We start from the raw sequence: 25,204 nt of genomic DNA on the forward strand, positions 1-25,204 counted from the left end.
TTGGTGCTTATGTCCAATCAATGTTCCAGAACACATTTTTTGTTTGTTTGTTTGTTTGTTTGTTTTTTAAAGATTTTATTTATTTATTTGACAGAGAGAGACAGACAGCGAGAGAGGGAACACAAGCAGGGGGAGTGGGAGAGGAAGAAGCAGGCTCTTAGCAGAGGAGCCTGATGTGGGGCCCGATCCCAGAACGCTGGGATCACGCCCTGAGCCGAAGGCAGATGCTTAACGGCTGCGCCACCCAGGTGCCCCTGTTTGTTTGTTTTTTTAAATTTACTTCCAGGTGCTTACTTACCTACCAGTCTTTCTAAGATTTCTACCTCTCATTCTCCTTACAGTTTGGTGAGATAATTGTTAAAGTACCTTCGTTAGTGTAGTAAAGGTTTGCGATGGTCACCGAAAGAAATGAGCGGCAGGGGTGCGGGTCTGGGATAGGAGAGACAAGCACTGGTGTGAGTCAACCAAGACTGTCCTTTTGTAAAGGCATCATCTTTGCAGTTGTACAGTTTTCTCTGACTGTGTGGGAACAGGGACGCTGAGTTGTGGGATATCCGCTGATAGCGGATCTATCAGGAGTTTTTGCTTGTGGGTGTTTGCTTGTGCAGTAGAAGGACGAAGGAACCAGCAAATTGCATTTGCTGACATGATAGTTTTCAGCGGCCCTGTCTTGGAAGGGACTAGAGTGTGATCTCATCACAGGAGACCAAAACACCAAAAGGAAGCAGAAGTGTCAGAGAGCCTGAATAAGTTAAGTAGAAGTGAGATAATGTGGAAGAGACAAGAAGGGGTCTGTGTGTAGGGGCGCCTGGGTGGCACAGCAGTTAAGCGTCTGCCTTTGGCTCAGGGCGTGATCCTAGCGTTATGGGATCGAGCCCCACATCAGGCTCCTCTGCTATGAGCCTGCTTCTTCTTCTCCCACTCCCCCTGCTCGCTGGCTATCTCTATATCTGTCAAATAAATAAATAAAAAATCTTAAAAAAAAAAAAAAAAAGAAGGGGTCTGTGTGATCCAAGGAAGAAGGAAACGAGTTCAACTTTTCAGAGATGGAGTTGATGTCCGAGGTATGACATGGGAATGATCAGAGTTGGATTACAGGTTGGACAGGTTTTCTACTTGGGATGCTGAGGTCATCAAAGGATGGTGGGAGGGACTAGGAAGGAGATCAAACTATGGAGCCTATAAACCCAGTGAAGGGGCGGGCAGTGATGAAGAGAACAGAGTCTAAAAGGGGAAGGGGACGTTAGGAGGAGAAACCAAGAGTTGGACGCTTAACCTACTGAGCCACCCAGGCGCCCCTATACCATGTCTTAATCCATTCACCTATTTTATTTTTTTTAATCACCCATTCGATTGATGGACATTTGGGTTCTTTCCATAATTTGGCTATTGTGGACGATGCTGCCATAAACATCAGGGCGCATGTATCCCTTCAAATTAGTACTTTTGTATTCTTTAGGTAAATATCTAGTAGTGCAATTGCTGGGTTGTAAGGTAGTTCTATTTTTAATTTCTTGAGGAAACTCCATACTGTTTTCCAGAGTGGCTGCATCTTTTAGTTTTCCTATGTGAATATATTCTCTGGAGTTAACTGCACTGGTTCAAATTGTCACTCCCATTTTTCTAGCTGAATGGGCATGTGGACAGGTGACCTAACTCTTCTGACCTCACTATCGTCACAATGAGTACACAATAAATATTTTCTGTTATTATTATTTAAAAAGTGCCCAGCAGGACAAGGTATGTCATCTGAAGACCTTTAGATATGTCTGTGCCAATTTATTGGGTGCATGAAAGATCATCTGCACAGAAATTCTCAAGTATTATATGTGATAGGCACACCATTATCAACTTTGTTCCACTAAATTTTTTTTAAGATTTTATTTATTTATTTGACAGAGAGAGACAACCAGCGAGAGAGGGAACACAAGCAGGGGGAGTGGGAGAAGAAGCAGGCTCCCAGTGGAGGAGCCTGATGTGGGGCTCGATCCCAGAACGCCAGGATCACACCCTGAGCTGAAGGCAGACGCTTAACAACTGAGCCACCCAGGCACCCCTCCGCTAAATTCTTTTTTACTTTGAGATCTTGTCACTCTTATTTATTTGGTTTGGTTTACCCTTAAATGTGACTTACGTAGTTTATAGAAATTTTCTCCAAGTATGAAAGATCAAAGTCTAAGTCTTCCATATTTTTGCTTCTTTTCTTTCTTTTTTAAGATTCATGATGGGTGAGGGGTGCCTGAGTGGCTCAGTCAATTAAGCATCTGACTCTTGATCTCAGCTAAGGTCTTGATCTCAGGGTAATGAGTTCAAGCCTCATGTTGGGCTCCATGCTGGGCATGGAGTCTACTTAAAAAAAAAAAATTATGATGGTTGAAATTACTTTATTGGTTTTCTCAAAGAAATAATTTTGGGAATTGCTTATTCTTTTTACTATTTTTTGTTTTCTATTTCATTAATTCCAGCTTGCTTTTATTAATGATTGTCATTCTTGTGTCTTTTGGTTTATTTTCTAGATATTTTTCTAATTTTCCTTAGGTAAGCATTAAGTTCCTTTCTGTTAGAGTTTTCTTAATAATGAAACATTGAAGGTCATAGAACATTTTCGATTTCTCCTAGGTTTTGGTATAAATTGTTTATATTTTCTTTTTCTTTCTTTCTTTCTTTTGTTTTGTTTTTGGTCATTTAATTTTCTGGTTTGGATTTCCTCTTTAAGTCCATGGCTATCTTCAAACCTGTTTATTCCCACCTAGCTAAAATTTATTTTAGCTATCTCTCTCTTATTTTTTCTAATTATTTTAGATTTTAATCAGAGAATGTTTCTTATGAAGCCCCTACATTAAATAATAGGTTTTCTTTGTGGTCTAGTACAGAACTGCCCAATAGAAATATAATGCAGGCCATATATGTAATTTAAAAAAATTAGTAGGGATGTTACAAAAAAGGCAGAAAGAGGGCTAAAATTAATTTTATCTTATTCAATCAATCTAAAACATTATACTTTCAACATATACTCAATATAAAATTATTAATGAGATATTTTACATTCTTTTGCTTTCATACTAAGTCTTCAAACGTGGCAAGCATTTTACACTTACAGCATATCGCAGTGTGGACTGGCCACATTTCAAACGCCCAATAGTCACGTGTAGCTAGTGGTCACTATATTGGATAAGATACAATTAACATTTGTAAGTGTTCATAGATACACTGAAAAAATGCATATTTAAAATTTCACTTTTTATATGCCCAATTCTTGAGATGATGTCTTAAACTACTTCCTTATTAACTGGTGTGCTCCATGGGAAAGGGCTAGTGAGTCCTGGAGGGAGTCCACTGTAGGGTCCTCCAGATGGTCATCTTTGCACCAGAGGAAGTACTGTTTGCTCTGCTCTGGAAGCCTACTCAAGCCTTTCCATGAACAAGGAATACTGATACACAGACTGTGATTTGGAGCGCCGACATTTTTTAAAAGCAGTTTTCAGATTTGAAAATTCTTTAGATAAAATGCTTTATGTATCCGTAAAAGGGAAACTTTCCACTTAGCGGCACTAATCCAGATCTATAACTGAATGCTGTTTGCCTCAAAAATGCTGTTAAAATCCCTGGCAACCACCATTCTACCTCCTGTCTTCACTAACTTGACCACTCTAGGTATCTTATTTATAAATGGAATCATACAGTATTTGTCTTTTTTGACTGACTTATTTTCACTTAGCCTAATGTCCTCAAGGCTCATTCATGTTGCAGCATATGTCAGTTTCCTTACTTTTTAAGGCTGAATAATATTCCATTGTATAGATTGACCACATTTGCTTATATATGCATCCATTGACTTGTGGGTTGCTGTTACTAGGTCGCTAGAGCTGTTAAGATCCATGACCTCTGAGTGACCCCAGTATGCCAGCCTTACTGGACCCAACTGAAGACTTTCCTGACCAATGGAGACTTAATGTTAACCAATTGTATAGACACAAATGCACTTACCCTGTCCTATACAGAGGGTTTTTAACCCTTAATTAGCATAACCACCATGAAACTGTGCACCCTCTTTTCTATCACTTCAGAACCCTTGACATCCTTCTCTCCCTGCTCTTCCTCCCCTCCCCTCCCCACCAACTATGAATATCTTCACTGGTGAGAGTTCCCTAGCCTGGCAAATAATGAACTGATTTTTAGAAAGCCCTAGTAGCCTGTTTTATTCTGATGCTTCTTGCACAATTAGTGGGTGAGAAGCGCTGCCTGGGTACCTCAGTGACCATTTGATGTAGCTTTAACAGACTGTGTGCCCTCGTGGGACAGTAGTGGCTGAATCCTATGCTTCTGCTGTGTATTGTTCACGCGCCATTCCACGGGTGGTTGGCCTTTACAGGCATCAAATTCAATTTCCTATATTCCTAGTTACACAGGGTGCTCAGGTCACATGACCTTCCTGTAAAGAAGAAATATGCTGCATTTTTAGTCTGTCTAGTTCAGCTGCGTTCTTGCTCCCGTGCCTTATGCGAACTTTTCCTTAGACATGACCAAAGGGGACAGTACACTTTGTGATGGACCATCCCAAGGCAACCATGCCCAAAATGGTTTTCACTGGGGGTAGAAACTATGCCAACAGAAATTGACTCTCTTCGATGTATGCTGCCTCCTTCACCCAATCAGTACTCCAAGCTTTCCAATATTCTTGGCTTTTGTCAACTTAATTTGAAACGAGACACATCCTGCACACAGTAATAGGATAGTTCTGTGTAGCCTCACAGAAACATTTTCCACATTTCCATCAATCATAGTTGTACAACCCAGTTGGGTACAGGCTAACAATCAGATTTGTATGAAGGTTTTGAATCATCACTACCACTGTTTTTTTTTTAATTGCTTAAGTGATCTCAGTGAAGTCTATAGGATGCTATTAACTAATCCTGCAACTGCGAGGAATTCACTTAAGTATTTTGCCGAAGGCTTTGGAGGGCACATGTTCCTGCTCACACGGACTTCAGTCCCCGGAAATGGATTTCAGATTTCTGACCTCCAGCTCTTTAAGAGAATAAATCTGCATTGTTTCAAGCCACTAAATTCGTGGTAATTTGTTACGGTAGCCATAGGAAATGAATACACTCCTTTGGCAGGTTTACCTGTTTTTTAAAAAGCCTAGGCTTATTATATTTAAACGGTGAAAACTCTTACTAGTCACCAGCACTTATGTGGGACTAAAAACCATCCTTAAGCCAGAAGTATTAGTGTATTCACATCTTTTACTATGATGTGTTGAAAAAAAATTGAAGTAAAACGATTTATCTTGCCAACAATAACTTCAAAGCAAACTACCTGGCTCACGTTTCAAAACAAAATGGAAAGGCAAGGTTCAAGGTGCTGTAACATTTTGTCCTAGTACTAGGAAATAATCACTGTCTGCCTCGGGATTACGTTTAATAAATAGCAAAGTGCATACAGATATTTACAACAGTGCTAAAAGAAAAAGAGGTCCTATCCGTGTGGTCCCAACAATAACAACAAATAGGTATTGGCACGAACTGTTTATAAATTCTTGAGTACAGCTGTTCTGAAAGTAAAGTTCCCTTGCAATCTTAAAAAAAAAAAAAAAAAAAGTCCTGCTATTCCTCACAACGTGCTCTAAATTCAACGTGGACTGGAATTACTTGGTGTCAGAGCACAGCAACTGCTCTTTGCCATTTATTACCAGGGACTTTAACTCTCCGTCTTCTTCCACCTCCACTCTTTCTCGGCCATTCTCAATGATTCTCTTGGTGGTGATTTTTTTGCCGTTAACGATTTCGATGGAAGTCGACATGGATCTGAAGTTGCACGTCCCACCACTACCACAAGACATGGAGAAGGAGGAAAGGCCTCCGCTCCCCAGGGAACCAAAGGAACTAAAGTCCGTATCAAAAGAAGAAAAACCACCCCCAAATGCTGGAAATTCGCTGAAGGCGAAGAAGGAAGCGGTTCCTCTGCTTCTGCTTCCCCGGGAGCTCCTCCAACCGCCCACGATGCTCTCTAGTGGGTCTCCGAAGAAGTCGGATGAAAATGGGTTGCGGTCCCCGAAAGACTCCCTGAAGACCTCGGCCGGGTCGCGGAAGGTGAAGACGTACTCGAAGGGGTCGCGGCAGGGCCCGCCGCCGTCCTCCACTCCCGCCTCGCCATACCGGTCGTAGACGCCCCTCTTCTTGGCGTCTGACAACACCTCGTAGGCCTGGGCCACTTGCTTGAATCGCCTCTCCGCCTCCTCCTTGTTCTCAGGGTTTTTGTCGGGGTGCCACTTGAGCGCCAGCTTGCGGTATGCCTTCTTGATGGCCTCGGATGACGCCTGGCGGGGCACGCCCAGCACCTCGTAGTAGTCCACCATGTCGCAAGGCCTGGCACGACCTGCGGACCACTGGCTGGACAATGGGTGCGCCTAGCTGCCCCCGGGGCACGGGCCCGAGTGCCCCGCGACGCCAGGCCCCCCGGAAGGGGCGCCCTTGTGACGTGGCCAGCATCTCATTGGTCTAGGCCGCATCCCAGAGTGCACTGCAAGGGGCTTGCCGCTCTTCAGACGAGGGTCTCTGGCGTGTGGCGCAGGGACGCGGAGGCCCCGCCCACTGAGGCCCCGCCCACCCTCTGGCCCCGCCCCACCGGTCCCCCGAGGCGAGCTGTCATCTCCAAGTCCCCAGCGGGCAAAAGAGGAGGTTAGCGGGAATAAGGGAGCCCGGGGCTATGGCGGCGGGGGAGAATGATTTTGCTAAAGTAGGCTTTCTGTCAGTCTCCCCCTCCATCTGTGGGGGTAGGGTGATGGGGGTGCGTTTCGTCTGACCCTGTGGCTCAAGGACAGCCACATCATTTGTCCAAAACAGCAGTTCTCCGGTTTTTTGTCTCCAGAACCCTTTTGCTTTTTTAATGTAGGTTATATCTGTCCATACTTACTCCATTAGAAATTAAAGCAATGGGGAAAAATCGTTCGTCAATTTAATAGCAATGAAACCATTGCATGCTAACATAAAGCATATTTTTGTGGGAAAATAACTTCTTTTAAAAAGATTTATTTATTTTAGGGGTGCCTGGGTGGCACAGCGGTTAAGCGTCTTCCTTCGGCTCAGGACGTGATCCCGGCGTTCTGGGATCGAGCCCCACATCAGGCTCCTCCGCTAGGAGCCTGCTTCTTCCTCTCCCAGTCCCCCTGCTTGTGTTCCCTCTCTCGCTGGCTGTCTCTATCTCTGTCGAATAAATAAATAAAATCTTAAAAAAAAAAAAGATTTATTTATTTTAGAGAGCGCAGGTGAGCGCACGCGCATGCACAAGGGTGGAGGCAGGGCAGAGGAAGAGGGAAAGAATCCCAAGCTGACTCCGCTCTCAGAGCAGAGCCTACATGGGGCTCGATCTCAGGATCTTGACATCATGACCCCAGCCGAAATCAAGAGTCGTATGCTTAACTGACTGAGCTGCCCAAACGTCCCAAAGTAACTTTTTCAAAGTAAAAAAATTAGTGAACAGTGACATCATTCTACATTTTTCTTGTCTCTCTGGTTTAAAAGAGGAGAACGGGATTTTTCTGTCTGCTTCTGCAGTCAATGTATTGCTATGTCATGGTGATGTGGCCACTGAGAAACTCCACTGTACCCTTAAGAGATCATGTGAGTGAAAAAGCCAAATATCATTACGGAAATTTTGACTTTGCAAAATCCCCCTAAAAAATTCTTGGGTGCCCTGGTTTGAAAACCCCTGGTCTAGTGTATCAAAAGGATTAAAACTTGCTGGCCATGCTTACAATTGGTCAACCTTGGTGTAGTAATTATTTCCACTAAAACTGCTATACCACGACCATGACTTTCTTTTTGGCATTTTTGGACATCTGACCTCTCTCTACTTTCTCTTATTTTCTGACATTGTATTTTTTGCTTTGATAAATGGCAAGGCAATACCAATAAAGGTCACTTAGTTCTAAGAGGAAAATGATTAACCAGTGAACTCTGTAATATTTCATCATAAAGGGTAGTAGATCCAATGAGGAACTCTCTGTCACCAGGACAAACTTCATGTCACCTTGGGCTGAGTACAATCCTGGAGCTGGCGCTTTATAATCATGCAATAAACAGTAGTAGGAAGTGGATTGGGAGTAGAGTCTAGTGTGAACAAAGCCATGTGGGAAAAGCCTGTTTGGGGATGGTCAAGTGATCCAGAATGAGTGGAAGGAACGGGGCAGAGGGGGAAGGGTCAGGTGAGAGGGCTGGAAAGGAGGAATGAGCTTGGACAGGTGGGCTGAAGGTCCATTCCAGGGAATTTTGAGGGCAAGGCTGGAGTCTAAATTTTATTCTGGGTCCTAGGAAGCTGTTGACCAAGGTTTCAGGGATGGTGGTGGGTGGGGCCGTGCAGGAGGCAGCTGATGCTGGGACTCAGAAAGGGGAGATGGGTGTTGGAGGCCCTGGGGGTCTGAGGCCCTGAAACAGGACTATGTCAGCCGAGTCTCGGAGACAGTGAATTCAGCACTAGCTTGCTTGGAAACGGGGCCTAGAGCAAAGGAGAAGGGAAGAGTCACATCTGTACAAAAACATTTACTGAGTGCTTACTGTCTGCAAACCCATGGACTGGCGCCCGGGTGAGTGATTCCGAAGCTGAAACCCTGCTTGTAAGGGCAGAGTTGTGTCCCCAAACCGTCCAGCCACACAGAGGCCTCAAAAAGTCCTGAGGCTCTGCGTGATGCAGGAAAGTCATAAAATCATTACAATGGTGACCGAGTGTGTTTACAGCCCTTTTGCTCCGGGTAATTTACAGATGAACTCTTATGACATTGAGAGTTCAGAAGAATTATTGCCCTTAATGTTTAAACTGGACTATGAATTTCAGAATTGCAGATAGGGGCACACCAATGGGCTGAAGCATTGCTACCTCTTTTCTACCCACCCAGAATCTTAGCCCAGGAGAACAGAAAGTGCTGGGGGGGGTGGGGTTGGGGAGCTTCACAGTGCATGAGTGTCTGACCATGTGCGAATGCGTACACCCATATATACTACACAGACTGGAGGTCTGTGGAGGAAGGATAGTGGTACAAGGAAAAGGGACTCTAAATACCTGTTCTAGGGGCGCCTGGGTGGCACAGCGGTTAAGCGTCTGCCTTCGGCTCAGGGCGTGATCCCGGCGTTCCGGGATCGAGTCCCACATCGGGCTCCTCCGCTAGGAGCCTGCTTCTTCCTCTCCCACTCCCCCTGCTTGTGTTCCCTCTCTCACTGGCTGACTCTATCTCTGTCGAATAAATAAATAAATAAATAATCTTTAAAAAAAAAAAAAAGTACCTGTTCTAAGTACCAGAATGAAGGGGGGCCCTGTGGATATGCCCCACAGGACATCAAAACTTTCAAGTTAGCAGTTTCTCCATGACCTTCCTCTCAGGTCCCTGCTTATGGGTGGCCAGTGATGACTGCAGTCAAGATATTAGGATCTGTGCTCCCATCCTGGGATTGTAGAGTACAGCAACAGATCCCCAAAGGAAAGGGCAAGATGATCAGTTCTGTCTGCACTCGATTTGCCTTTTCTTCAGGAGGGGCATTTGTGTTTGTGACTACCATCCTTGCTCCCTGACCCTCTTCTTGATAGTTTGGGATACCAGCTAGGCATGTGTGAGCACATGTGCCTTCTCCCCATTTATTTCGATTGGGTAGTGACTGTGGGGATCCCAGCTTTACTTCTGGCTCCTAGTTGGCTATAAATGTCAAACCCAGACATAAGATCTGGATAGTGCTAGAGGCCATGGGGAGTTGTGGTTAAAAGCAGGGTCTCCATGCTCTGACACTCAGGGCCTGCATCTCAGCTCTGTCACTTAGTAAATGCAGGACGCTGGCGGGTCGTATCATCTCTCTGAGCCTCAATGTCTTCCTCCGTAAAATGGGACTAATGGTATCTGCCTTTAAGGGATAATTTTAGGGGATTACATAAGATGTGTTGTAAAGTGCTTAGCACCATACTTGGTACCTAGTACATACTCCGTAAGTATATGTTCTTATTGGTTTTGTTCACCTTTCCCCTTTGCGTCAGCTGCGTCATCAGAATTTCTCAGTGTTTGCTCTCGCTGCTGCCTGTCTGAGCAAACGCACGTCTGTCCTGAGAAAGGCCTTCTGTGCACGTGGGCCCGAGGGGGCTTCCCTTCCCGCCATTCACTAGCCAGCGGCATTCCTCTCCTCCTGGGTGTGCTTCACAGCCTCTGACGCGTCTGTTTATCTGCTTACATTGTCAGTCTGTCTCTTCTGATGGAGCCTGAGTTTGGGGGAGGCGGGAGACTCCTCTGTGGTGGTCTCTGCCGCCACCCCCAGGCCCTGTAGAGCCGTGTAGGACTTAATAAGTATTTTGTTGGGTGAATGAATCAAAACGATGAAGGGTTGGGCAAGACCCTGAGAGACCTGTGGGGAAGACGTCCCGCAACACTGCTATGGGCCAAAAGCAGGCTTGCAGTGTCATGTTCTTCTCTTTCTAAAAGTCATATTCTGCTTTCTAGTTCATTCCTGAAAAGGAAGTCTAATTTGTCACCACATAGCCTTTTTCTCCTCTCGGGGTCCATGGAACTACTCATTTAATGCATTCAAAGGTGCTGGAGCTGCTTTCCCTTCTCTAGCCCCTCAAGAATGTGATTGGAGTGGTTGGTAAAGAATTCCAGCCAGTGAAACTGTTGTTGCCTGTTAAGAAAGCTAGTACGCTTGTTGGGATGGGCGCGGGGTGATGCGTGGAAGTGTTGAATCACCGTATTGTACACCTGAAACTAATACGACACTGTATGTTAACTAACCGGAATTAAAATAAAAACTTAAGAGTAAATAAATAAATAATAAAAATATTAAAAAAAAGAAAAGAAACCTAGTAAAGCTCTGCCGTCGTTAGCTCTAAAGGTGAACTTCCGGCTACTAATCATGTGATACAATCAACCATTAACTTTGAGTATAGATTGGTTCTTGTGACAGGGAAGTAGGAGAGGGCAAACTTGTGGCAGGAGAGAGTCTTGGAAGCAAAGGCGGGAGAACCATGGCAGCAGGGTCCCGAGGTCCACGTCCGCTTGTCCTGGGCCTGCTGCTGTGCGCTCTGAGCCCCACTGTGTCCCACGGCGGGAAGCTGTTGTTGGTGCCAGTGGATGGCAGCCACTGGCTGAGCATGCTCGGGGTCGTCCGGCAGCTGCACCAGAGGGGACATGACATAGTGGTCCTAGCTCCTGAGGCCTCCGTGCACATCAAAGAAGCAGCATTTTACAGCTTGAAGAGGTACCCTGTGCCATTCCGAAGGGAGGACGTGGAAGCCACTTTTATCAGACTTGGGCACGGTGTTTTTGAGAATGACTCTTTGCTGCAGCGTGTGGTCAAAACGTACAAGAGAGTCAAGGAGGACTCTGCCCTGATTTTGTCTGCCTGCTCCCACTTACTGCACAACAAGGAGCTCATGGCCTCCCTGGTGGAAAGCAGCTTCGATGCCGTGTTGACAGACCCTTTCCTCCCTTGTGGCCCCATCGTGGCCCTGTACCTGGCTCTGCCTGCCGTGTTCTTCTTGAATGCGCTGCCGTGTGGCCTAGATTCTCAAGGTACCCAGTGCCCCAACCCACCATCCTATGTGCCCAGGCCTCTCTCCCTTAACTCTGATCACATGACCTTCTTACAGCGGGTGAAGAACATGCTCATTTTCTTGTCAGAGAACTTTCTGTGCAATGTGGTTTATTTGCCGTATGGACCACTTGCCTCAGAAATCCTTCAGAAGGATGTGACTGTCCAGGACCTTTTGGGCTCCGGCTCTGTCTGGCTTCTCAGAAGTGACTTTGTCAAGGATTACGCCAGGCCCATCATGCCCAACATGGTTTTTGTTGGTGGGATCAACTGTGTCAGCAAAAAACCACTGTCCCAGGTGTGTATTTGAGGGGGACCTTTATAAGTCTGTATCCTTGCAAGTACTTTGGATGGAAGCACTTGGCCCCGATATACGCCGAGTGAGCATGCTGGCATAGTCTCAGATGCCCTCTTTCATTAGTTTCTACCTTATAGATCTCCCGGCTCTGGGTTGTAATTAATATCTGTCTTAGGCATCCTCTTCTGGGTTATTTCTTTGTATAGGATACTTTAGGAAAGTATACTTTGGGCATTTTCTTGTGTGTGCTCCAGTGAACAGTAATCAGTAAGATGTGACAAACATTAATGGCCATAAGCACAGAGCAATGAGTGTCGGGATCCTTGCCGAGACCACAAATCTGCAGCATGCACCTTGCCCTTGGTTGGGTCAGACACACAAGGGTCAAGACTGTTGAAATAATTCTTTGACATTTATGGGTCCTGATGGCAAAAGTTGCCTTTATGTTTCTGGTTAAAGATCCAGTGGATATTCTGATAGGAAGCTGGCTCCTGCAGTCCCTTCGCTTCTAGTAAGTAAATATCAGACAATCAGATTCTGGCATTGGGCAGAAAGGTCCTGAGTTTCATTCTCTGCAATGCTTATAAGTTAATTTTTTCCCATACAGAATGTGAGGTATGCAAAAAAGGAGCATTCACATTCTCTTCCAGATCTCAATGGAGGTGATAGAGAATAACAGGAGAATTGCTGTTGGGAAGGGTTCTCCAAGGAGGTGACATTTCCGTGGGCATTCATTCATTTATTTTCCAAGTATTGGTTGAGGATCCTCTGGTGGCCCAGGCACTTTGCAGGTGCTGAGTCTGTCTCCTACTAAGGGACTGTCATCACCCTCGAGAGCACTGAATCTTATTCCCAGAGTGACTCCAACGTGATTCACATTTTAAATGATCGTGTCATTGTCATGGCAAGGAGAAACTTCGGATGGCAGAAAAAACACCACGTGAGAAATCCAGGGCTGTGTGGTTGTCTCCACCCCATTGCCGCATGACCAGGTCCCCTCTGTGGGGCTCTGATTCCCCCCCCCATCATGTGAAAAGAGAGCTGGTGACCCCCTCAGATCTCCCACCAATAAGATTCTGATGCCCCGTGGCCTGTTGGAGAAGTATATGTCTGATGGGGTGGTCTGGTTAAGAAAGAAGGAGATCGTGTTGATTTTTTGGAAAGCAAAATGAGAAAACCTCACGTTATAGAAAACCAGTAATAATTCTCTTTCATATGTAGGAAAAGGTGAAATAGTCCCAAACCAGTGGTCACATCATAGATCAAAGAAAAGAGAGCTAGTCAGTATGTCTAAGTTAAACTGGAATTAAAGAGGAATATTTTTGGCATCATTATATAGGATCCAAATGAAAACAATTGTGTTTCACCTTTACTTTGAAATGTAAACCTTTGGAGATGTGCATGCATAATAGAAATCCCACTCGGAATAGAAGGGCTTGCTTATAAATCTGCGTGGGTATCCTCAGTTACACTGGCCTTCTTTCTATTCTCGGGACATTCCAAGATCTTTCCCAGTTCAGGACCCTTGAAGCTGATGTTCTGTCCTGGGCTGCTGTGGCTGAATTTGTGAGGTGGCTGTCTTCTTACTTTTCAGGTCAGCTGTAAAGTCACTTCTTCAGGGAGTTCTTCTCTCTAAGATAGGATCCTGTGCTCTTTCCTTCATAGCACATCAAGTACTGTGATCATCTCATTTAGATACTTGTTTATTGATCGTCTCTTCCATATATGTGGGGGCAGGGACCACTGCTGCCCGTTACTGCACTCTTAACACCTGGGTCTGCACGTGATTGGTGTCTGGTAAATATCAGCATCTTGGACCACATCTTCTTTATCCATTCATCTGTTGAAAGGTATCTCAGCTCCTTCCACAGTTTGGCTACTGGGGACATTGCTACTATGAACATTGGGGTGCAGGTGCCCCTTCTTTTCACTACATCTCTATCTTTGGGATAAATACCTGGTAGTGCAATTGCTGAATCATAGGGTAGCTCTATTTTTAACATCTTGAGGAACCTCCGTACTGTTTTCCAGAGTGGCTGTACCAGCTTGCATTCCCACCAACAGTGTAAGAGGATTCCCCTCTCCACATCCTTGCCAACATTTGTTGTTTCTTGCCTTGTTAATTTTAGCCATTCTAACTGTTGCGAGGTGGTATCTCATTGTGGTTTTGATTTGTATTTCCCTGATGGCAAGCTCTGTGGAGCATTTTTTCATGTGTCTGTTAGCCATATTACAAAACTAGGATCATCAAGACAGCATGGTACTGGCACAAACACAGACACATAGACCAATAGAACAGAATAGAGAGTCCAGAAATGGGCCCTCAACTCTCTGGTCAACTAATCTTCGACAAAGCAGGGAAGAATATCCGATGGAAAAAAAAGACAGTCTCTTCAAGAAATTAAAGAAATTGGGAAAATTGGACAGCCACATGCAGAAGAATGAAACTGGACCACTCTCTTACAGCATACACAAAGACAGACATATGTACTTGTATCGAAGTTTTTGTTGCTTGTTTTACAAAAAAGGTAGTAACATATCCCCATGTCTCACCTATGAATATGTCATGAATATCGTTTCGGTTCGACATCTGATATCTATTTTTTTTAACTGCACCATGTTTCATGGTATTTACGCGCCACAGGTTATTCTGTTAACCGTGTAATCTTGTTCCCTAGGAAGGACACTGAAGTTTATGTTCCAGGGCCTTGCTCATCTTGTTGTTACTTCAAATATTACCTTACCAAAGGTCAAGTACTTTGTAGTTTTCTTCCTATTTATTCTGTTCCTTTCTTGTTCAGTTTTTAAGTATTTTACACTTTTTTTTTTTTGCTCACTCCTGTGAATGTGATAGTTTTTCCGTTTCTGTCTGTAGCTGGTTATCTATTCACTATTCAGCCCACATCAAATTTCAGCCTAATCAAAGTATTGATTTCATCATTTAAAAAAAAAACCAGCATGCAGACTTTCATCAATAAAGAAAAGATGGTTTCTTCTGTTCTGAATTCTATGCCAGGTATTGGTCTTATCGAATTCACTAGAATCTTTAAAAACGATTGAATGATTTTGGCATTTGCAAGGATTCTTGTCTTGCTCCCGATTGTAATGAAGATTGATTTTCATTTCATTGGTTTGTATCACTTTTGCCTTTGTTTTTTGGCAAATAGTCTTTATTTATTTAAATGGTTTCCTTCTTTACTTTAGGATGTTTACTAGGAGGGGCTATAGAACTTTATCTACTGTCTTTTTCAATATCATAGTTTTGGCATCATTTATCGATATATTTTCTTTGCCTGAAATTTGTCTAAGTGCTGAGTTGTGACGACTATGTATTGGTTGCTACCTGGTTTGGGGCAAGCAAGCCTTGGTGTGAGGATGTCTTTGTAAATCATACCAAACAGCAGCCCTCTCTGTCCTACTTAATATTTTTAATTCGAAATTCCCCTTTTTTGATATTAATATTACCATTCCCGTATTATCTTGTTTACCTTTCCCTAGTGCCTCTTTGGTACCCATTTGTCTTCAACCTTTTTTTTTTTTCTTCCTTTTTAAACAACGTGGAGCTGATATTCTTAACCCGGTCAGGAGACTTTTGCCTGTTTGCACTTAATTTAACAATTGCTAGATTTGATTCTAACTTTACCAGTTTATTTTTATTTTACCTGGTCATTTTCCCTTTTCCTGATTTTTGCTGGTCTGGCAATTCAGTATTTTTTTTCTTTTTCCCCCTTGGTTAATTAAAGAATTTTTTTCTACACTTCCATTACTCTAGTGGAGATCGTCCCTGTCCCAGTGCTCTTGGTCCAAGTCCTGAACTTCAAGAATAGAGATACAATCTTTAGCGGATAAAGAGAGTTCATATGAAAGGCACACCTTGTGTTGGGCATGTCTGGGATGCCTGGCAGGTAAAAGAGAGTAGGACAGAATTGAGAGCAAAGGAATGAAGCTCAAGGATTCTAAGATGTCCTTCCCTACTCAGGGTGAGACATGTGGGGATTCAGAGATGATGTCCATCCAGACATGTTGGGTCTCAGGGAAACAGCCAAACTGAAGGTCAGTGAGAACAGAGACTTGATGATGGCGGGGACAAGAAAGACTGGTGAGCAGGGAAGCTGGCGGGCTTTGTCCCTGGCTCTGAATGTGTAGTGATAAAGCAACAGTTTTCCAACGTGCTAAGTGCTTACCAAGGATTTTGACAAACAGGTGACATTCGGGAAGAGAAAATCTGATAAAAGCCTGGAACTCAAAATACTGAACTCTGCCAAAGTTAGGACCTGTGTTAAAGGCTTCAAGTGGGTTGGTGCTTTCACTTCAGAGGGGGCCTCGTCCTTTTTGGAAGGAATAAGAGGTCGGGAAATTGAAGGTTATTTTCGTTACGCCATCGCTTCACTCTTTGGCCACTCTAGAATCTGTGAAGTCAGGGCCAGGTTTGGGGAAGTTTTGCCAAGTAGGGTGTGGACCTCACCACTGTTGAATTCTGGGAGGGGCTGGCTCAGAAGAGGCGTTGGCCGAGACAACACAATCTCTGCAGTTTGCCTTTCTGTGATCTGTAGATGAACTTCCGTGACATTTAAACTTTAGTCTTGCTATGTACCTTTGTACCTTTGGGTGTTTATGGACCTGTGGGTTCCATTTTATGATAATCACACCCTGCTGGGTGCCGAGTGGGTGTGGGAGAGTGTACAAGGAGGGGAAATCAGACATGGCCCTTTGTAGATACGGTTAAAGTAGGAGTGGGTTTCATGAAGGAGGGAAGGTCCTAGAAAGTGAGGTAAGCTGTTTACCTTCACTCAGAAGAAAGAGCTCAAAACGTACTTGGAGATGAGCTGTCTTTGCAAGGAAAGAAGGATATGGTGTAATCCTGGGGAGGAAGGACTTCAGGAAAACCGTCCTTAGGATGTTTTTGTCATAGACCAGAAATGCAGTGTGGTGGTGGGGAGGACGATGTTGGCCTCCCTGACCTTTCAGATGAGCCCAATGGAGAGGGCTGAGACACAGTCACTAGGAGCCAGAAGCCTCAGAGAGAGCTGGTGGGGGAGGACCAGGCTGGGGGCTCACCCCTGAGGAGGGCTGGGCAGTGTTCAGGCTTTATTGGTCATGCTCTGAACCAAACCTGAAAGAAGTCTCTTAAAATCACATGTGCTTAGCCCTGTGGGAAGTCCTCTCCATGTCACACCCAGGGTGGCCAGCGTTCTGGTTTGAAGAGGATGGAAAGTCCCATATTTCAAGAATCCCCTCAGTTCTGGGCAAACCCCAGCACATCACACAGTCTCATTAATGTCCTTGGCATTCTTGGGAAACATATAAAACCATTTGGGAGACTCTAGGGGAGTTCGTTAAAACATGAATAACCTACAGTTGGGGGAAAATTGCCACACTCGTACCTCCTCTGTTTCCTCTATGTGAATTGCCACTCTGTGTGTGCGTGTGCCCCCACACATGTGTGCATGCAGGTGTGTGCCTGTGTGTGCATGTGTGTATGCCCGAGGGCATATGTCTATGTTTCCTGAAGACCACAGTACCTTGGAGTTGGCTTTGAAGGTTGGGGACAGATCAGGCTGGGCTGAGATTATTGCTGAGGGTTGCGTCTGGAGGCTCCCTCCCCCTCTTCCTGGGGACACAGCCACCACTCTTGACTCCAGGTTCCTCTGTTTCCCCACCGTAGCTAATGCTGCTATTCTTTTGGTTGGATCATGTTTTTGTTGCTTCCTCTCAGAGCTTTTGTCTGACATCCATCTTATAAAGTCTATTCCTTATTACTTTAGGGATAGAGGCTTCATAGGTCATAATCTGTGATCTGGGCTTACTAGTGGGGGGTCCGGCCATCACTGTCTCTTACCCTTATACATGCAGACACTTCTGAAGATCCCATCACCCTGCTTCATCCAAGGGAACCACGGATTGTCCATTTTCTAGTAGTTGTAAGGTTCATTATTGACCAGAGAACCACTCACAGTTCATTCCTTATTCCTTGGGTCATCTGGCCCAGAAGTTTCTTCAGAAACAAGTCCCATTGCTTTGTCTTGAGTTTTGTCCTTATGTACCCAAGGCTGTAATGCCCATCGGTGGTCTTGGTTGGAGGCATCAGAGCGGCCTTATAGTTGCAATCTTCCTGGGATGATGGGGATGGATATATTGCTAGAAGGGATCAGCTTCTGGAATGCGACAGGAACACTTGGTGGGGGTCATGTGCTGGGTGGGTTGAGACTCACTGCTTGTGTATCCTTCTCACGGGTGACTTCGGTACTCAGGGTTTGCTCACATGCCCTTGGCCCTCTCTGAACTCTGCAGAAGGGGCTCAGATCCTCCTGCACCCTTGGTGAGGTTTTCTGTCCCATTTTGTATCTCTCATACCTAGGGAGGAATATTTCGATTTTTACAGTACGTTATGAAGCCCTCAAAGAAAGATTCAGATATCTTTCTGTTCTTGCTAAGGCAGGAACGCTGACTTACACTCTTCAGAAAGCTCTTCTCCAGGAAAGGCGGGAAATTGCCAGGTTGACTGGCTAAGTTTCAGCACTGAGTTGACATGAATATGATCCCGAATCACCCCAGTGTATTGGCTGCCATATGCAAGACCCTGGTGTAGGCTGTGGGGAAGCAGGAGTTGTTACAGGCTGTCTTGGCTATTTGAGGTTTTTCCTTAACCATGAGCCTCATCCTCAACACTATTTGCAGCTTTCTGTGTTGGCTCCATTCATTCTTTATGTTGATAAAGGGAATATCCAGAAGCCTTGGAAAATAATACACATCTTTACTATAGATTTTCTTAAAGGGGCAGTGCAGGAGTTTTAGAGCCTACAGAAAGCTTTCCGAAATCCTCCTTGGACAGCTTTCCTCTCCCCCAAGGTCTCCCTTCACCGATCTGCTGAATGGCTCTCTCCCTTCTCTGTGATGCTCCTTCACCTTTCCCCCTTCCTCCTGCACTGCCTTCCACTCTCTCCTTTAGTCCCCTTCCTGAAAGCCTGCTTTCTGTTGTCTATATGGACCATATCTTCTTTATCCATTCATCTGTTGAAGGGCATCTTGGCTCCTTCCACAGTTTGGCTATTGTGGACATTGCTGCCATGAACATTAGGGTGCCTATGCCCCTTCTTTTCACTACATCTGTGTCTTTGGGGTAAATACCTACTAATGCGCTTGCTGGGTCATAGGGTAGCTCTATTGTTAATATCTTGAGGGACCTCCATGCTGTTTTCCAGAGTGGCTGTACCAGCTTTCATTCCCACCAACAGTGTAAGAGGGTTCCCCTTTCTCCACATGAACAATAGTATGGAGGACCATAGGGGAAGGGAGGGAAATCTGAAGGGGGAGAAATCAGAGAGGGAGATGAATCATGAGAGACTGTGGACCTCAGGAAACAAACCGAGGGTTTCAGAGGGGAGGAGGGGTGGGGAGGGGGTAACAGGGTGATGGGAATTAAGGAGGGTATGTGTTGTGATGAGCGCTGGCTGTTATACATAACTAATAAACCGTTGTACACTGCATCAAAAACTAATGATGTACGGGGCGCCTGGGTGGCGCAGTCGTTAAGCGTCTGCCTTCGGCTCAGGGCGTGATCCCAGCGTTCTGGGATCGAGCCCCACATCAGGCTCCTCCGCTAGGAGCCTGCTTCTTCCTCTCCCACTCCCCCTGCTTGTGTTCCCTCTCTCGCTGGCTGTCTCTGTCAAATAAATAAATAAAATCTTAAAAAAAACAAACAAACAAAAACTAATGATGTACTATACAGTGGCAAACTGAACATAAAAAAAAACCCAAATGGTTATTTGGGGGAAATCTGACTGTAATAAAAAGCAAGAGCAATCTGTAAGAGGAAAATAGATGTGGAAAAATCTTGGGAAATCTAAAGGATCTCAGAGTTAAGAATATGGCAGTGAGTGATGGGCATTACAGACGGCATGAGATACGAGCCCTGGGTGTTACACTCAACTAATGAACCGTTGAACTTTATATCAAAACTAATGATGGATTATAACTTGGCTAATTGAATTTAAATTAAAAAAATTAAAAAAAAAAAAAAAGAAAGAAAGGCTGCTTTCTCGGGAGACCCTTCCAGCTGCTTGAAGCCCCTGGGAAGTGGATCTGGTCTCACCTCTGATTGCTTTTCCTTTGGAAAATTAGCATACTACCTGGATTCTGCATCTCAAAGAAGAACCCAGGAGACAACCGGATGAGCGGATGAGCGAGAAGCCTTCCTCCTTTGGGAGGGAGTAAGGGGGGAAGAAAGGCTGTAACATGCACTAATGTTTTGTATCTCTAACACACACACACACACACACACACACACACACACACACACACCTCTTTAATTACATTCTTAAGCTGAAGAGATCTGATTCACAGCTGAATGTATGCTGTTCCCAAAGACGGTGAGAAAAAAATTAACTGGAAATTTCTTGTCCTAGGAATTTGAAGCCTACGTTAATGCTTCCGGAGAACATGGAATTGTGGTTTTCTCCTTGGGCTCCATGGTCTCAGAGATTCCTGAGAAGAAAGCTATGGAAATTGCTGATGCTTTGGGCAAAATACCTCAGACAGTAAGAAGATTCCATACAATTCTATCTTCCCAAGGGTTAGAACCCCAGACTTCTAGTATCGATGTTAATCCTATTAGTTGGACTTTCGGTTTGGGTTTCCCTGCCACTTCGCAATTATTAATCCAAAGTTCTTTTTTTTTCCATGTCACTCTCAACTACTCTGTTAAACCGTCGTCTACTTCACTTGGGGTCTCATTTTCTCTAAGAAACTCAAAAGTGTACCAGGAGAATTTATTTTATTTTATTAACTCATTTATTTGTAAAGATTTTCTTTTTTTAAGTGATCTCTGTATCCAACCAGAGGCTCGAACTTGCAACCCCGAGATCGAGCGTTGCATGCTCCCCTGACTGAGCCAGCCAGGCACCCCAAGGAGAATTTATTTTAAAGATAAAATAAACAGGATAATGTACTGGATAGTGTTTCTTCGTATTACATAGGAGTATTTCCACAAAAAGCTGCTGGTCAGGACACTGGATTCATTTCTTGTATTTCTGCTTCTATAATTCTATATCCATTCACCTTATTAAGTAAACTTCCCCTTGAAGTGCAGAAAAGTGCAAAAACCGTAAATGTACAGCTTGATGAATTTGCACAAATACACAGAATGTTACCAGTCCCCAAAGCCTTCCCAGCTGCTACTCCTCCCACCCTCGGCGAGTTATGTTCGTTCAGACGACTCCACGTTCCAGCTACTATGGCAGATGTTTTTGAATTACTGCATTCTTTAAACGGCGTTCTTGTCTCTGCAAGGTCCTGTGGCGGTACACTGGCACTCCACCACCAAATCTTGCGAAGAACACAAGACTTGTCAAGTGGCTGCCCCAGAACGATCTGCTTGGTATGTGGGCGGGATTTGGTGTGTAGGTCAGACCCTAGTGAAATTAAGAAAGTGGCTTGCGCAGGGCTGTTGTAACGGATTGTTTAGCTGGAAAATATTATGGCCAAAGTATTCCACATTGCTTTTTATCCCATGGGGCATCTCAACCCACATTGTCCTCTGCAGACTTCTGCGGGAGCCCCATGTGGGTGGCACGGGGTCCTTAGAGCGCTTTCAGAACCGAGACGGGGTCAGACTGTGAAACTCGGTGACTTGACCACTGCCATCCCTCCCTGCTTTGCTTCTCAGGTCACCCGAAGACTCGTGCCTTTATCACACATTCTGGCTCCCACGGCATATACGAGGGGATTTGCAACGGCGTTCCAATGGTGATGCTGCCCTTGTTTGGTGATCAGATGGACAATGCAAAGCGCATGGAGACCCGGGGGGCTGGAGTGACCTTGAACGTCCTGGAAATGACTTCTGAAGATTTAGCAAATGCCCTAAAGACTGTCATCAATGACAAAAGGTAAGAGGAAAGGTACAGAGGAATACTGCCTGTATTTTGGCCATCTCTTTCACAACAAATATTCAAATGTGAAAACAAATACATAAAACCCAATTTATAAGTAAGCTGATTTGGGGATTATTATTACTCATTTTATAAAAGGATGCTTTAATTCCTATGGAACTTATCATTGAAATGATTTTAAGTATTATTTCCCTCGGTAGGATTAGAACTTCAATTTATTAAAAACCATCGTCACCAAGTAGACATCTGATCTGTAAGTTCCTGCAGAGAAAGAAAGAAATATTCCATTATAACAAGCATAGTGTCCATAAGATAAAAATAAACCAGGAGCTTAGAAGTACAGCCCTCCCCAGCTCTGAAGCTTGTGAGAAATGTTGTTCATGGGCATTCGTAAATGGGGTGGGGTCAGGTGATACCCAGACAGAGGCTTATAATAAAAGCAAAGGTAAGTCTGTTCAAATGTGGCTCTGAAAACAACTCAAGAGGCAAAAGCTAGCAGATCAAATGATCTCTGCAGGAAATTCATCGTATTGCTGTCAGGTTCCCTAGTAACAGGCTGGCCAAAACCTTATGGGAAGAAGCGATGGCCAGGGCTGGACTTCGTCCCACAATTAATAGTGTGTGTGCACGTGTGTGTGCGTGCATGTGTGAATGCCTGTGCTTGTGTGTGTGTCTGTGAGAGCGTCAGAAGTCTTGACCCGTGGTTGCTTCATTTTGAAAGAGACGTTGATCAGAGGGACAGATGTGCAAAGACTGGAGTGTGTTCGGATGGGAGGAGACACGCCACAGGGTGACACGGGGAGCCTGGGCAAGGAAAAATGGAGAAACGGGGCGCTCCTGTGTATGGTGCCCAGCTTGTCGGCATCAGGCCGTGCTGTGCCCACATCAAACGCAGTGAAAACCTGACTTCTCTCCTTGTGCGGACCAAACTCGTTCCTGAGGTTCTCGTTAGTGGTGCAGTTCTGATCTTTTGTTGAGTGGTACAGACAACTACGTGGAACCTAAAAATGACTGGGTGAAGTTCGCTTATTTTTAAAAAACTTCATCAGTCAGCAAACTTCATCTATTTGCTCGGGAGTCATCTCTGCGTAATTGTGAATCCCCACGTTCCCAACACGCCAAGCTGGGACCTAAAGACAAATGGAAAAATTTTGAACATCAGATGATGCAACCAGGCCATAACAGGTGCTCAATAAATGGTGGATGGACGAATGAAAGTTCTAGAAAATCTATCTTGTTTCAGAGAAGATTTATATAAAAGGAAGATGTTTAGCAAGACTTATGGCCAAATATTATTATCACAGGATCATAATGTACCCAGATGTAATGACAGGCCTGTTTAAAGACGGCAGTTATCATAATTGCTCCTGAATAAGAGTGTCTTCCTCTGGTCTTTCTCCTCCTTTTCCTTTCTTTCCCCCTCTTTCTCCTCCTCTTCTAGTGCATCCACACTAAGGGGCGAAGCATCTAACCCAGTTTGGAGTTGGATGTTCCGATTCAGCTGTCCGCACTGTCCAAAATCAACAAAAATCTGTTTAGTTGAAGAGGCTGCACAGACGCTGCCTCGTGCTAACGTGAGCACTTGGCTGGTGTGATGTGTCCCCAGTGTGAAGTGCCACCACCTTGCACATGACACTTACAAATCGCTGTTGATTTGACTAGATGTCATCGTTTAAAACCGTGAAAGGAAAACCGCTCATTGATTCTGACACGCCCTTTTCTTTTATTTCTTTTCTTGTAAAAAAGTATCTAATTTCCTACAAAAATACCAAGAAAAAGAAAAGAAAATAGGAAGCAAGTTTCAAATAATTTAATATTATAATTGTGGCTTCTAGTTTCCTTTCTACATTTTATTTTTAATTTCAGAGATAAAGGCCATTTAGTGTGTGTGTGTGTGTGTGTGTGTTTTCTGTCTATAGTGGAAACACATTTGCTCTACCAAGGTTAGCCTTCCCAACCATAGCAAGCCTAAAGGGAGGATGCTTCACGGAGGCCAGCATTCCAGACACTCACATAACTGTCTCTGTGTTTAGCTATAAGGAGAACATTATGCGCCTCTCCAGCCTGCACAAGGACCGCCCCATCGAGCCCCTGGACCTGGCTGTGTTCTGGGTGGAGTTCGTGATGAGGCACAAGGGGGCTCCGCACCTGCGCCCCGCAGCCCATGATCTCACCTGGTACCAGTACCACTCTTTGGATGTGATCGGCTTCCTCCTGGCCGTTGTGCTGGGGGCTGTCTTCATCGCTTACAAGTGTTGCGTCTTGGGCTGCCGGAAGTGCTTTGGGAAGAAAGGACGAGTCAAGAAATCTCACAAATCCAAGGCACACTGAGAAGTAGCTGGGAAATGAGATGACCCAAAGTTGCAACCAGAGGCAACGTTAAGTTCATGTTTTGCTTATTAAAGAAATACTTAGCCCTGAGTGAGATACCCCTGAGTGTTTTTAAAAAATAAAAACAATCTAATTGCTAGTCACGCCTACAGGTAGAGACACCTGAATGGTTTCTGCCTCCTCTAGTCTCTTTGATCGGGACCACCCATGTCATCCTTCCAATGAATGGCCAAGAGGGTCGGACAGGTGTCTCCTGCACTTTGCATTACTTTTCTTACTTAGAAGTGAGGCCTGTTTGGGGGGGCACAAGTTTCAGAGGTCCCCCCGCCCCCACCCTGCCACCTGGGAGGACGGTTCTAACATCATCGTCTGGCTTCTGTAGTTCCTTCACCAGTGACAGCAGGTCCTAACTTATGCTCCTGCTTCACTGATGTCACTTTGTGCATCTGAAGAAGGAGACGTTTGTTTATTCCTGGGGCCTGGTGCCTTGTACTTGAAATAAAGGAGGGACATGGGAACTTTTGAGAACGGTGTCTGATTTCTGACTTTAAGGAAAAGAATGATGTGTAAAATTGATGAGTGAGGTGTTCAAGAGGATAATCATGGCTTAATCATGGCTTGTGGCAAATGGATCTCATTTGAGAAAAACCCAAAGTAGAGTGTCTCACAAATGTATTTTCTCGGATGTTTTCCACAACTGAGAACATTAATAAATTCATGTAAATTATATTTCTCAGGCGTTCTTCTCTTCATTGTTGTTGCATTTCTGGGTTAGCTACATGTGCTGATTGCAAAAATAATACATGATTACGACAGAAATTAGGAAAATATAGAGGTGCACACATACGCACACAAGAAAATAAAAATCTGGTAATCATCTTCCTCAGAAATGACCAGTTACTATTTTGGCAAATGCATATACTTATAAAATACTGCAGCTACACCAAATATATCTAGCACTTTCTAACACTCTTTTCCACTTCACTCTACTGGGAATGCCCTCCCCACACTTTTCTATAATATTTAATTCATTTTTAGTGGCCAAGAAGTAATTATTGCATGGATATGGCAGGATTTATTTAACCAAGACTTCTGGGGGGATTCACTTCTATTTTCTTCTGTAAAAG

The 25,204-nt window shown here is 44.5% G+C and overlaps 2 protein-coding genes across 5 annotated transcripts in view; one reads left to right on the forward strand and one right to left on the reverse strand.

Annotated features, from left to right (window-relative positions):
• Nucleotides 1–24,806, forward strand: part of LOC123790044 (UDP-glucuronosyltransferase 1A6-like) — a 50,626-nt gene extending 25,820 nt beyond the window's left edge. For 3 of the 4 annotated variants that reach the window (XM_045794076.2, XM_045794077.2, XM_087864530.1), the window contains exons 2-5: nucleotides 20,265–20,396; nucleotides 21,148–21,235; nucleotides 21,524–21,743; nucleotides 23,780–24,806. In XM_045794076.2, the coding sequence (XP_045650032.2) occupies nucleotides 20,265–20,396; nucleotides 21,148–21,235; nucleotides 21,524–21,743; nucleotides 23,780–24,077 (738 nt within the window). In that variant the 3' untranslated portion in view covers nucleotides 24,078–24,806. Of the gene's footprint in view, nucleotides 1–10,240; nucleotides 11,860–20,264; nucleotides 20,397–21,147; nucleotides 21,236–21,523; nucleotides 21,744–23,779 lie in introns of those variants that run through there. The other variant, XM_045794075.2, reaches the window with a different exon arrangement.
• LOC123790045 (dnaJ homolog subfamily B member 3-like) lies at nucleotides 5,648–6,358 on the reverse strand. Its single transcript, XM_045794078.2, has one exon. The coding sequence runs from the start codon at nucleotides 6,356–6,358 to the stop codon at nucleotides 5,648–5,650; it is 711 nt and encodes a 236-aa protein (XP_045650034.2).
• Nucleotides 24,807–25,204: the final 398 nt, after the last annotated feature.

Source organism: Ursus americanus, chromosome 1 (assembly GCF_024610735.1).
Source record: "Ursus americanus isolate L20-20 chromosome 1, mUrsAme1.1.p, whole genome shotgun sequence".
In the NCBI taxonomy this organism is placed as follows: domain Eukaryota; kingdom Metazoa; phylum Chordata; class Mammalia; order Carnivora; family Ursidae; genus Ursus; species Ursus americanus.

Coding starts and splice junctions, on each gene's coding strand:
- LOC123790045 (XM_045794078.2), bottom strand. CDS start 6,358: ATGGTGGACTACTACGAGGTGCTGGGCGTGCCCCGCCAGGCGTCATCC.